The sequence below is a fragment of the Drosophila rhopaloa genome, unplaced genomic scaffold (genome assembly GCF_018152115.1).
Source record: "Drosophila rhopaloa isolate 14029-0021.01 unplaced genomic scaffold, ASM1815211v1 contig_3, whole genome shotgun sequence".
Taxonomy (NCBI): domain Eukaryota; kingdom Metazoa; phylum Arthropoda; class Insecta; order Diptera; family Drosophilidae; genus Drosophila; species Drosophila rhopaloa.
This window is the reverse complement of record NW_025335123.1, coordinates 1001659-1013347: the sequence shown is the minus strand read 5'-3', so window position 1 is coordinate 1013347 and position 11689 is coordinate 1001659. Positions and strand designations below refer to the sequence as shown.

Sequence of the window (11689 nt, the reverse complement as noted above, 5' to 3'; positions counted from 1 at the left end):
AATCGTTAAAAAATAAACATAGTTATGATAATTATTGAAATTATTCAAGGGAGCAAATCCAACTCCAAGATTTACGATAAATTCCAAAGCGGATATTATTCATCATATATATTTATTTTTAAGCCTATTGTATTTAAAACCAAGGAAATATTAAATTCCCTCAGCGGTGCTGAATTGTTGAAACCCACAAACTAAAAATAATCATAAAATGTTTTGTTTTTATGGTAAAACAGCTGTTCTGTAAAACTGCAATAGTTGTCAACGGTTTGCCACCTAAAACATGTTTTATGTTTTTCACCGGCTGACAGCTGAGCAAAAATTTACTGATACAGTGATTTTCATGTGATTTTTAAACAATGCAGCGTTGCCAGTCCCAAAAAACCTAAATACGTCAGAACATGCTCAAAAATACCGAGTGCAAATGGTATTTTTCAGAATACAACGTATCCAGCCCTGGAAACCGGCGCCTTGTCCCAACCGAAGCAAACTTGCCGCGTTTTATAGCCATACTGTTGCGCCGAGGGCTCGAGAACTGCGAAACCAAGTGAAATGGATGGTGAGTAGGGTGGCCAGGCCCACCTGGTCACTGGGAAGCCGCCCGAGTCGACTGAGCCCCCTTAACCGATTCCCGCCATCCCCAGGTGTGACCGAGGACATGTGGACGCCGTACAAGCATCTGTACAGCGTTTTCCAGGCGGCGGTGGCCAATCCCAGTGGCGTCACCTCGGACCTGGAGCTGTGCCTCAAGAAATACAAACACAGCTTCACCAACTTCCTGCGCAACCCGGTGAGTAGACTCCCGAGAATCCTATTATTTGGGATATTTGTACTAATGCTCTCTGGGTTTCCGATTCCGGCAGGCCAAGAACGAGAAGAGCCGCGGCCACCTGAGGAACGCCCTCAACGAGGGCATCCCGCTGCCGGGACAGTCGCGGAAGATCAAACTCTCGCAGGACCTGGTCGACGAGTCCCTGATCCTTTCGGACATGTTCGACCTGGACGAGGTGTTCGCCGTGGAGCTGCTCTGCACCGCCCAGCGGCAGCAGCTGCACCACCCAGGTCTGCCCAGAGGCCTCGTGGCGGTGCTCCTCTACTACGACGGACGGAAGGCGATCAGTTGCGCCCTGCGCGACATGTTCCAGACGGTCAGCGGCGTCTCCTGGAGCACCGAGCTGCCCAGGGAGGTGAGTGCGGCGTGGGGCCAAGGCTAGGTCCGTTGTCCATATTGGTATTGAGTGACCCTTGCTTTCGCTCCATAACAGATCACCTGCCTGGTCACCAACTATGCCCAGAGCCTCGTGGAGGACTCCAACATACTGGGACGCCTGCTGGAGCTGCTGGAGGAGATGGACCTCGACAAGGAGGTGGGTGTAAAACCGAAAGACCGTCAGAGCTTCTGTGATATATTTATACCTTCAGCCGAGTGTTATATTCCTTACAACCTTTGCAAAACGTATTAACATTCGTATAAACATTCATAGAAGTCAGAAGACTATATTTTTAGCCGCTTAAAAATTAATTTTCTAGTTTGATCAAGTCAACAGCGAAGTTAAAAATAACCAAAGGCATAAGCTGACATAAATTTTGGTTAATTTGAAACTTAGACTTAAGTAGTTATGAAATGGTTTTTATTATTTTAATGAGCATGTAATTTTTGTTTAAATAGTATTCCGCTCCCATAATATCAACCCTCAGTATTTCATGGAACTTTCACAAGTTCATTGGAAATTTCACGAAAGTGTGAAATACATGTTCCAAGCTCTTGTGCCCCCAAAAATATCATAATTTCATATTTCAATCGTTGTTTAGTGCATACTGCTGACCAAAAACCGCGCCTTCGGCTCCAAGAAGCACCAGAACCAGGTGCTGGGCCTGTACGAGGACATCCAACGGGCACTGGCCATGGCCCTGTTCCATTGGTCAGCCCAGCGCGGCCTGCCGCGCCCCATTGCCATCCGCCTGCTGCAGCAGCTGGCCAGCCGGAAGACCACCGACGCGGACGGCAACATCGACGACGTGACCCTGATCATGCTGATGGCACTGCTGTACGCGTACGACACCTCCGTGCTACTGGTCACCGAGTTCACCAATCCCCACACGGCCCGTCTGCCGATCCTAAGCGACCTGGAGTTCGCCAATAGCTTCCTGGAGGCGCTCTACGCGCAGAGCAGCTGGCAGTCCCCGCGCCTCGACGCCATCATCACATACAGCTTCGGGCTAACGCTGGCCAGTCTGCGCCACGCCCCCGGGCAACTGCAGGCCGCCGCCCTGTCCACCATCAACCGGGATGAGATCCTCATCGACGAGGCTCTGGCCGCCCAAGTATTTGGCTTCTTCTACCGCATGTTGCTCGAGAAGGACCTGGTCTACACGTGAGTTTTGCATCTGGCCATTTTGTTAAAATCACATGGGCAATCTTAGAGACTTCTTGTCAAATTCCGAGCAAAAGTAGATGATAAGTTATAATTCCCACTAAAATACGTTCTTATGAAAAAGTTATACATTAACTTTATAATTAATTATCTCAAGGGCCGTTTTTCGTCCTCATGATTAGCTAAAATTGGTTTAAACTAAAAGAAACGGATGCAGTTTGGCAGCTAAAAACCTAGTTTCAGCTTTCCATGAGCACTAAAAACAGGCCTAAGAAACCACTGTTCAAATTACCTTTAACAAAGGTTTAGAAATTTACTAAACCAGCTAAGCAACATAAAGACTTAATTTATAGAACTAGAGTTTTTGCGGACAACCTGTAGGTCGGGTTTATAGATAATTTGTATAAATTGAAAGCACTAGGCCTATTGAGTTTATCCATAGGTCTTAATACTTTTAGACGCGTTATTTTAAATCTCGGGAGATTTATGTTTTACCACCGATTCTGGTCAATTTGCAAGGAGCAAATATCATTGGGGATATCAAACATTTATCTGCTTGACCGGGCACTAAACATTATCCTGCTTCTCTTCCTGCAGCACCGAGTTCATATACCGCCGCGTGCACCTGCTCATCACAGACTTCATCGACTTCATGCACGCCAAGGTGTCGGAGCTGCGTGGTCGGGCAGACGAGTCGGCACGGACGGTGATCAGCTTCCTGAACGAGGGCCTCGAGCCGCCGCCCAACCTGGACTCCAACTTCGAGCTGCTCATGCTGTGCGTGGCCAAGCTATACGGCGATCCGCGGGTGAGCTTGAAGCTCTGCAACGAGTACTGGGGCCCCAGCGATCCCACGGGCTCCACATTCGGCGTTCTACTCCCCACTGCATTCAAGAACACCTCGCGCTCGGTGTCCTTGTTCAAGTTCATCAGCCTGGCCAGCGAGCTGCTGCCGCAGACCCTGTTCAAGTCCTACCTCAAAATGATTTCCGGGCTCACGCGCACCGAGTTCTCCGCGCGGTGCGCCTTCAACATGCTGAAGCTGGCCCAAGTGACCTCCGGCACCTATACGGTCTGTTGGGATCACTTCTTCACCACGCTGGCCAACTACTACAAGTGAGTGCGGTTAAACGGGGGGCTCCTACATTCATATAACGCAACTGTGTTTCCTCTGCCTAGTGTGATGCGCAACGATTTCAACACCAACATCAGCGTGGCCGGGGAGACCATCTACCGCAGCCGCTCGACCCCGCGGATCATCACGCAACGCGAGTCGGAGCATCTGGTCGCCGTCATGGGCATCATACAGGCGGTGGCCGAGCACGACGAGATCTCGCGGATCATGATCTGCGAGCAGGCCAACTGGCAGCCGCCACAGGTGCTGCTCGGGTTGGTGGCCTGCTCCACACCGCTGCTGCTCAAGGCGGAAATCCTGTTCACGCTGGCAGCCCTCGCGAAGTCGAAAGAGACGGCGCGCGCCATCTGGTTCCACCTGGAGGACTCGCAGATCATACCCACCGTCCCGGTGACGAGCAGCTACGGACAGTGCTGTCTGGCGGAGGAGATCGAGCAGAACGAGAGTCGCTTGGAGCAGTACAAGCTGACGCGGGGCATTCTGCAGCTGCTGCACACACTGATGACCGTTTATATGCCCAAGTCTCTGGGCGTGGGCCCCCGGAAGCCCGGCTATGATGCCTACCTCAATTTTGTGGTGGAGTCGGTGCTGCTCAAGTTCTACAACCGGGCGTACAAGGATCCCGCCGAGAAGTGGCAGGTGGGGGCAAAGTGCCTCAAACTGCTCTACTTCCTGCTGGCCACCTATTGCCCGCGGGCCTCAGACTTCCTGGAGGCGCGCGACGACCATCCCTACCCCGGCTACCACGTCATGATGCAGCTGCAGGTGAAGTCCGACATGCTGAACCTGCTGCTGCGCATCGTGGAGGAGGCTCGCGAGCGGCTAGACGACTACAACCGCTTCCACGGCAAGGAGCTGCTCGAGGAGTGCTCCCTGTACGCCCTCCTGCTCCTCGAAGCCGCGTTGGCCAAGCAGAACGCCTTCTTCGAGACCCACTCGGCGGCCAACTGCCCCATCATGCTGTCCGGACTGAACCGCATGCTCCTGGACCTGAACCCTCGCAGCCGCAAACCCGACCACGTCCTGAACATCGTCAAGTTTGTGACGTACAACAGCTGGCTGCCGCGCCACTCGCTGGCCGCCGTGAAGATCCTGAGTGCGGTGACCCAGCTGCCGAATGTCTCCGCCCAGATCCTCAGCATGTACGCCCAGGGTAGCAATGAGAAGCTCGAGATCCGGCAGGGCTTCGTCGAGTGCCTGGAGATGGAGGTGGGCGTGGCCAAGTACAGCGACGAGCTGCTCGACCAGCTGGCCCTCAACGACCATGTCCCATTCCTGGGCTTCGGTGCGGACGAGGACAAGGATCGGGAGCGGGAGGATGTTGTGGCGGGGTCGCGACTCGACTCGAGTCTGGAGGAGGCCGCACTGGAGCGCAAGCCGCCGCGCATCGAGCTGCAACTGAAGGAGGCCATCGTTCAGCTGTTCGAGACGAATCTCAGCCAGCAGCTGCCAAACTTCGTGTACTTCCTGCTCGGCGTGGACGTTCTGCGCGACTTCATGGCCAACGAGAAGCAGCACTTGGGCATTGAGATGCACTGCTCGTGCGTGAACTCGCTGGTGCTGCTCCTGGAAAAGTACTTGGAGGTGGGCTCGACCCTTCGACCATAATATGCTTTATCCAGTAACCCCTTTGCTTCCGATCTTACAGCAACAGCGCCACAGCGAGGAGTACTGCGAGCACACGACTAACATCGTGGAGCGCATCTACCACCTGTTCCACGGACTCTGCGCCAACCGCCGCACCACGGAGACGATCCTGCGCTACTTCCGACTGACGTGCAACGACTTCCTGCTGCGCCACCTCAACTCCCTGCCCTTCCGCCAGCACCGCGAGGACCACGTGCTGCACGCCATGAGCCACCTGCTCAACTGCGTCTCCATCGACGTCAAGCTGGCGGCTACTCATGGCCAGACGACGCGCTACAACCTGCTGTGCGACATTCTGCTCATGGGCAACGGCTCGGAGGCACAGCGCTCGGCCCACGGGCTGCCGATGGAGCTCGGTCACAGCCTGATGACGCAGTCGGCGCCCTTCTTCGCCATGGACCTGTTGCCGGGCGGAGGATCGATAAACGGCTCGGGTTCTGGATCGGGCTCGGGACCAGCAGGAGCTCCGGGAACTGGGGCCAGCGCCCTGAAGCCGCCTTTGCTGCAGGAGACGTCGCAGGGACTGCATGCCAACAGGCTGCTCGACTGCCTCGTCCTGGAGATTGACACGCTCAGTCAGCCGCGACTGGAGTTCTTCGACGAGCAGCTGACCAAACAACTGCTCCGGGACTGCGAGTCCTCCGCAGAAGCCGCAGCCAATTCCCCGGCGAGCTTGATCAACGTGCGCAAGCTTCACGACATTCTGAACGACGAGCTGCGCATGGTGCAGAGCACCATCGTCAGCGGACAGCGGAAGGCCATCTCCACGGAGATCACGCTGCTGCTGAAGCACGCCGTCAACCTCAACCGAGTGCGCACGCAGCGCTGCGCCACGCTGGCCTTCATGGAGGCGTGGGGCCAGCTGGTGCAGGTGCTCTTCAGCAGCATGCCCGAGGCAGTGCTGCCGGTGGCCCTGCGACGCCAGCACATCGTCGACATCATCGAGAAGATTCTGATCAAGGTGCAGCCCATCCAGCCCATCATTGAGATCTCGATCCAGGTCAGCGAGACGGTGTTGCTGCTGCTGGCCAACCTGCGCTACTGCTGCTACCAGGTGGAGGACCAGCGGTTCGAGGACCAGGCCACCGACGACTCCCTGACCAATGGCAACGCCGCCGACTCCCAGGCGACCAAGCTGATTCTGGGGCAGAAGAGCCTCGGCCACGGACTGGCCAATGGCTCGGATGGCGGAGGTGCCAGGGAAAGCGGGGCCGGAGCCAACAGCAGCAACCTACGGTTCATCCTCAAGAGCCTCGTCGAGTGGATCATGATCAGCGAGGTGAAGTCGCAGAAGCTGCGCATCAACTTGTACAGCGCCCTGCTGAATTGCCTGCGGATTGCGAAGCGGCTTCGCACCGACGAGCAGCTGGAGTACCAGGAAACGTAAGTACTGCGAAATACTTACTAAACTACTCCGAAAATATCCCAAAGGATTATTCAAAGCTAAGGCTGGACTCCGCGTAATTTACTCTCTATAGACATGAAGCCCTGCTTATTATTAAATTAATTTTCCCAATAGTTAACACTGAAAAATGTTACTTTATTTTTACATTGATGAAATAATACTTTTTAACATATTCCGAATCTCTACCACATCAGCGATTTCGGAAATGGTTGCACTTGGCCATGCTGTTTAATAATTTAAAGAACACAAATTCGTTTGGTATTATTACCAACGTTTGGTAAATTTAACACATTTAACGTTTGGTAAATGTGTTTAGTTTGGCCCAATCCCTTAACTATAATCCTTCAGACCAGTGATAAAGTATTTTGGCACTAATTTAGCTTTTACCTTATCCTATCGCAGGGTGATATCTCGGCAGGACGACCGCCAGCGGCTGAAGGTAATGGCCACGGACGTGATCGGAACGTTCGGCGAGAAGCTGATCGACACCATCTGCCACGACGCGGTGACCGGTCACGACGTGTGCCGGATGCTGGCGCTGGCCTGTCTGGACATGATCTCCGAGCTGCATGCGGTGAGCACGCTGAGCAACTTCGTGGCGACGCGCGGCTACCTCAAGCACATGCTAGACAGTCTGGGCAAGTCCAGTGAGGCGCTGGGCGGGATCCTGCAGCCAGTGCCGGATCATCTGCGAGCGCTCTACGTGTACGAGTCGCGGATGGCCTTCCTCACGCGGATGGCGAACACGAAAGTGGGCGCCCGACTGCTCCTCGCCGAGCGGGCGCTGGGTGTGCTGTCGAATATGCGGGTCTACGACCTGCAGCCCGACCTCAAGGCCAGCGAGCTGAAGCGGAACGAGCCGCAGGCCTTCCTGCCGGCCATCGACGAGCGCTTCCGAGCAATCCTGCTGCCGGCACTGGCCCTCTGCGACGCCATCGTCAACTCGTTGGGATCGCGCAACAACTCCGCCGCCCTGCAGGTCCTCAACTTCCTGTTCGCCCACATCGACATGGTCGAGGCCATGCTGCGCACGGCCACCCCTTTCATGGACCTGGGCCATCTGCAGCAGCTGGCCGCCATCACCAATCTATTCGCCCGCACCACTACGCACGAGGTGACCGCTCTGGAGGACAGCCTGGATGTGGAGAACGATCTGGAGCTGCGCAACCGTCTGGGCCGCCTGCAGCAGCTAATGATCGTAGTCTTTGGGCGCTTCTCCGTCAGCGAGGCCACCATTCGGCGGATGCTGCAGCAGGATAAGGAGCACAGCGAGCAGGCCGAGAGCTCGAAAACCCTGCGTGTCAAGTACTTCCTGGACACTGCCGCCAACCTGTCGCTCTACTGCCGCAACGCGGTCACCAGCCATGTCAAAGACAGCATGACTTCCAAGTACTTGCTAACCACTATGATCAACGACGTGACGCCACTGTAAGTCCTAAAAAAGCGTCTGTGGCGGATCCGCAGCTTTCTGAGCCACACACCAGACAGCTTGAATATATCTTATAAGAAACAATCATATGTTTGAAATCGCTTGACTTAGAGAGAGCACATAGGTGTAATTCTTTAGTAAACTTCAAAACTCATTTATATTTTCTTCAAAGAATTAACATTCCCAGTTATTAACAAGTAATTAGTTAATACTTATTGAATTGTCTTTCTATCTATTCAAAGCACCGGCAAAATGGACAGCAAGAAGCTGACGGCCATCATGCATACAATCCTCAACCAGCTGAAGGGCTCCATCGGGTACTACCTCTCGCAGAAGTCCATTGCCGACAATCTGCTGCAACAGCGGGCCTCGCTGCCCAACATCAGCTTTGGCCCCAACGGTGAGTAGTCCACACTCGCATGTGTGTCCACCTCCAAACTAACCATGCCGGTTTCCCCCGAAGGCAAGCAAAGCTACATGGACTTGAGCCAGCGACATAACGAGAAGCGCAGTGAACTGATGCAGGCGGTCTTTATAGCGGAGCAGAACCTGTACCTGCTGTGGATCCATCTGGACTTCTACCTGCGAAACGCCGTCGTCTACGCCAACGAGAACCGAAACGCCATCAACGAGAGCATCCTGGACAACGGCAACAACGTGTCCGTGCTAAACGCCTCACAGGACGAGATTTTGCAGCTCAAGCAGCTGCTCATCTCCACCTTCAACGAGACCTTCTGCACGCAGCTAATCACGGCCAGCGAGGAGTACACGGTCAAGTGCAAGGGCTTCAACGCCTCTCTGCTCCGTCGGATCAAAGCGCTCGTCCAGTTCGCCCCGGTCTCTGCCAACGGCGACAATTCCACGTTCATCTCGTAGGCGCGGACCCATTCAACTTTTATTTTTGGGTTGGTCTCCTTCTGCCGGTTCGTAGGGCGATTTTGCCTTATCGGTGTCTGATAAACCATCGACTGAGCGACATATTTAGTTTTATAATTCAATAAAATCGTGTTGATATTCTTAAGCGAAATCCGATTTGCGAAACTGCAAATCTATTGGCATGGCAAAAAAAAAAAAAATTCGCCATCTGGCGTTAGGGTATACTAAGGTTTTCTTTCGTTATTGACTATGTTGAACTTTTTTTCTTAATTACTTGTGAAATAATTGTGCGATTTGTAAAATTGTTGGTATGTCGATAGATATAGATAGAATCTATACATATCTACACATTTGTGTACGAAACTTGCACTGCAGCTATAACTATAATCTGCATGTTAAATCCCATATCTCTTGCTCGTATACTTGCCGAGAGCCCTTTGTTTATTCGAACAGACTGATCGATTCGGCTAGTGATCGTGATCAAGAATATATACATTTTACAAGATAGAAAACAACCTGTGATATACTTTTCAACGAAAACAAAAAACAAGTAACAAGAATAAAAACTATATCTTCGTTTTGATATAAATCGGACGACTATATGGTAAGCCGACATAAAATCGGAAAATTAGAAATTAAAAACAAGAGAGAACGCTATAGTCGATTGCCTCGAGTATTAGATACCCGTTACTCAACTTAATATAAATATGCCTTCTTGTGTTTTTTTTTGTTTTTTATACCCTTGCAGAGGGTATTATAATTTTGGTCAAAAGTGTGCAACGCAGTGAAGGAGACATCTCCGACCCTATAAAGTATATATATTCTTGATTAGGATCACCTCCTGAGTTGATATAGCCATGTCCGTCTGTCCGTCTGTCTGTTTCTACGCGAACTAGTCTCTCAGTTTTAAAGATATCGAATTCAAACTTTGCACACACCCTTCTTTCCTTTGCACGCAGTATATAAGTCGGAACGGCCGGGATCGGCCGACTATATCCTATAGCTGCCATATAACTGATTAATCGGAAATGCCATAACTCTGCTGTTTGTTAAGTTAGGAAGTTGGGACTTTCTATGGGTTTTATATTTGGCCAATCAATACGACGTACCAAATTTCATAAGGATCGGCCGACTATATCCTATAGCTGCTATATAACTGATTGATCGGAAATGCCATAACTTTGGTGTTTGTAAAGTTAGAAAGTTGGGATTTTCTATGGGTTTTATATTTGGCCAATTAATCCTGCCATATAACTGATTGATCGGGAATGCCATAACTTTGGTGTTTGTTAAGTTAGGAAGTTGGGACTTTCTATGGGTTTTATTTTTGCCGAATCAATCCGTCATATCAAATTTCATAAGGATCGGCCGACTATATTCTATAGCTGCCATATAACTGAACGATTGGAAATGCCATAACTTTGGTGTTTTTAAAGTTAGGAAGTTGGGATTTTTTAGTATTAGAGAATGCATCATATGAATAATTTTGGAGAATATAATTTGCAGAATATTCTGCAAGGGTATTTCAACTTCGGCTCCGCCCGAAGTTAGCTTTCCTTTCTTGTTTGAAAGGAGTTATCTTTGCCGGGCAATTGCAACTGTGTACAATGTAAATACATACATATGTATATGCTTACATAAATACACACATACGCCATTGTTTGACTCAGACCGCCAATTTGGCTAACTTGATTTGATTTGCATAGTTCTTGGGATATACTTCGGTATTGACAAATGAAAACAAATGAAATTAGCGTTGACTCTGTTGAGCACCTTGGTCAGCTGTTCCGAAGTCATCCGTTAGATGGCGCCGGAAATGTAGGCGCTAGCCAGGCTACAGCGTTTAATGGGTTTTTGTGCGTTAGAGTGGGCGTGGCAAACTTTTATTAGGCCAATCGATATTTATTGACTAAACAAATACATAACGATTAAAATTTTCATAATATCATCAAAACTGTGGCCACAGCTTGTGGCTTATGGGCGTCAGAGGGGGCGTGGCACCATTTTGAAACAAACTTGCGCTGCGTAGGAACTCCTCAAATCTACATGCAAAATGCCAATCTTCTAGCTTTTATAGTTTCCGAGATCTCAGCGTTCATACGGACGGACAGACAGACGGACAGACAGACGGACATGGCTAGTTCGACTCGGCTAGTGATCCTGAACAAGAATATATATACTTTACTAGCTGTACCCGGCGCGACTTCGTTCGCTTAAAATTAGTTTTGAGTACGGTTGTCAAGACTTTCCCATTTCCACACCACCCCTGAGGTAGAGAAATTGGTGCGTTTTTTTTAATGTGGTAACTCTAATTAGACCTATTCCACTGAAACTTTCTAGGTTTAATAATGTTAATTAATATGATTACTTTAAAACCTCTGTGTAAACAACATTTTTAGAAGATCCTTCAGGAGCGAGAATAATAAGGCTACTGGCAGAGCTAACTCTAGAGCATGCGACATAAAATTGTCCATGAGAGAAGCAATCTTCTCTAAGATCTAGTCCAGCCAGCTTCAAACTCTGCCCCTGCGATTTATTTATAGTTATTTCAAAGCAAACTTTTAGAGGGAATTGTAGCCTTTTAAACTTAAACGGCAGACTGGATGGTATTAATGGGATCCTGGGTATAAACACTGTTTCCCCCTTCGCGCACCCCGTAAATACTGTTGCTTCGATTACATTCTTATGAAGACCTTTTATCTGCAATCGTGTCCCATTGCATAACTTTGGGGGACTTAAATTTCGCAATAACATTACGGGTGCTCCAATCCTAAGAGACAGATTATGCTGAGGAATTCCTGGAGGATTCAAAGAATTTAAAAATT

The 11689-nt window shown here is 50.4% G+C and overlaps 1 protein-coding gene across 1 annotated transcript; it reads left to right on the top strand.

Annotated features, from left to right (window-relative positions):
* Window positions 1–446: 446 nt before the first annotated feature.
* LOC108043126 (nuclear pore complex protein Nup205) lies at window positions 447–9015 on the top strand. The gene is made up of 11 exons (XM_044461071.1): window positions 447–556; window positions 642–787; window positions 861–1184; window positions 1263–1364; window positions 1810–2372; window positions 2970–3488; window positions 3552–5091; window positions 5156–6537; window positions 6962–7987; window positions 8231–8388; window positions 8452–9015. The coding sequence occupies exons 1-11, from the start codon at window positions 550–552 to the stop codon at window positions 8862–8864; spliced, it is 6180 nt and encodes a 2059-aa protein (XP_044317006.1). The 5' UTR covers window positions 447–549; the 3' UTR covers window positions 8865–9015.
* Window positions 9016–11689: the final 2674 nt, after the last annotated feature.

Excerpts from the sequence above, each read along its gene's own strand:
- LOC108043126 (XM_044461071.1), top strand. Across the intron at positions 1,365-1,809 it reads AGATGGACCTCGACAAGGAG|TGCATACTGCTGACCAAAAA; the intron begins GTGGGTGTAAAA and ends ATCGTTGTTTAG. Across the intron at positions 3,489-3,551 it reads ACGCTGGCCAACTACTACAA|TGTGATGCGCAACGATTTCA; the intron begins GTGAGTGCGGTT and ends TCCTCTGCCTAG.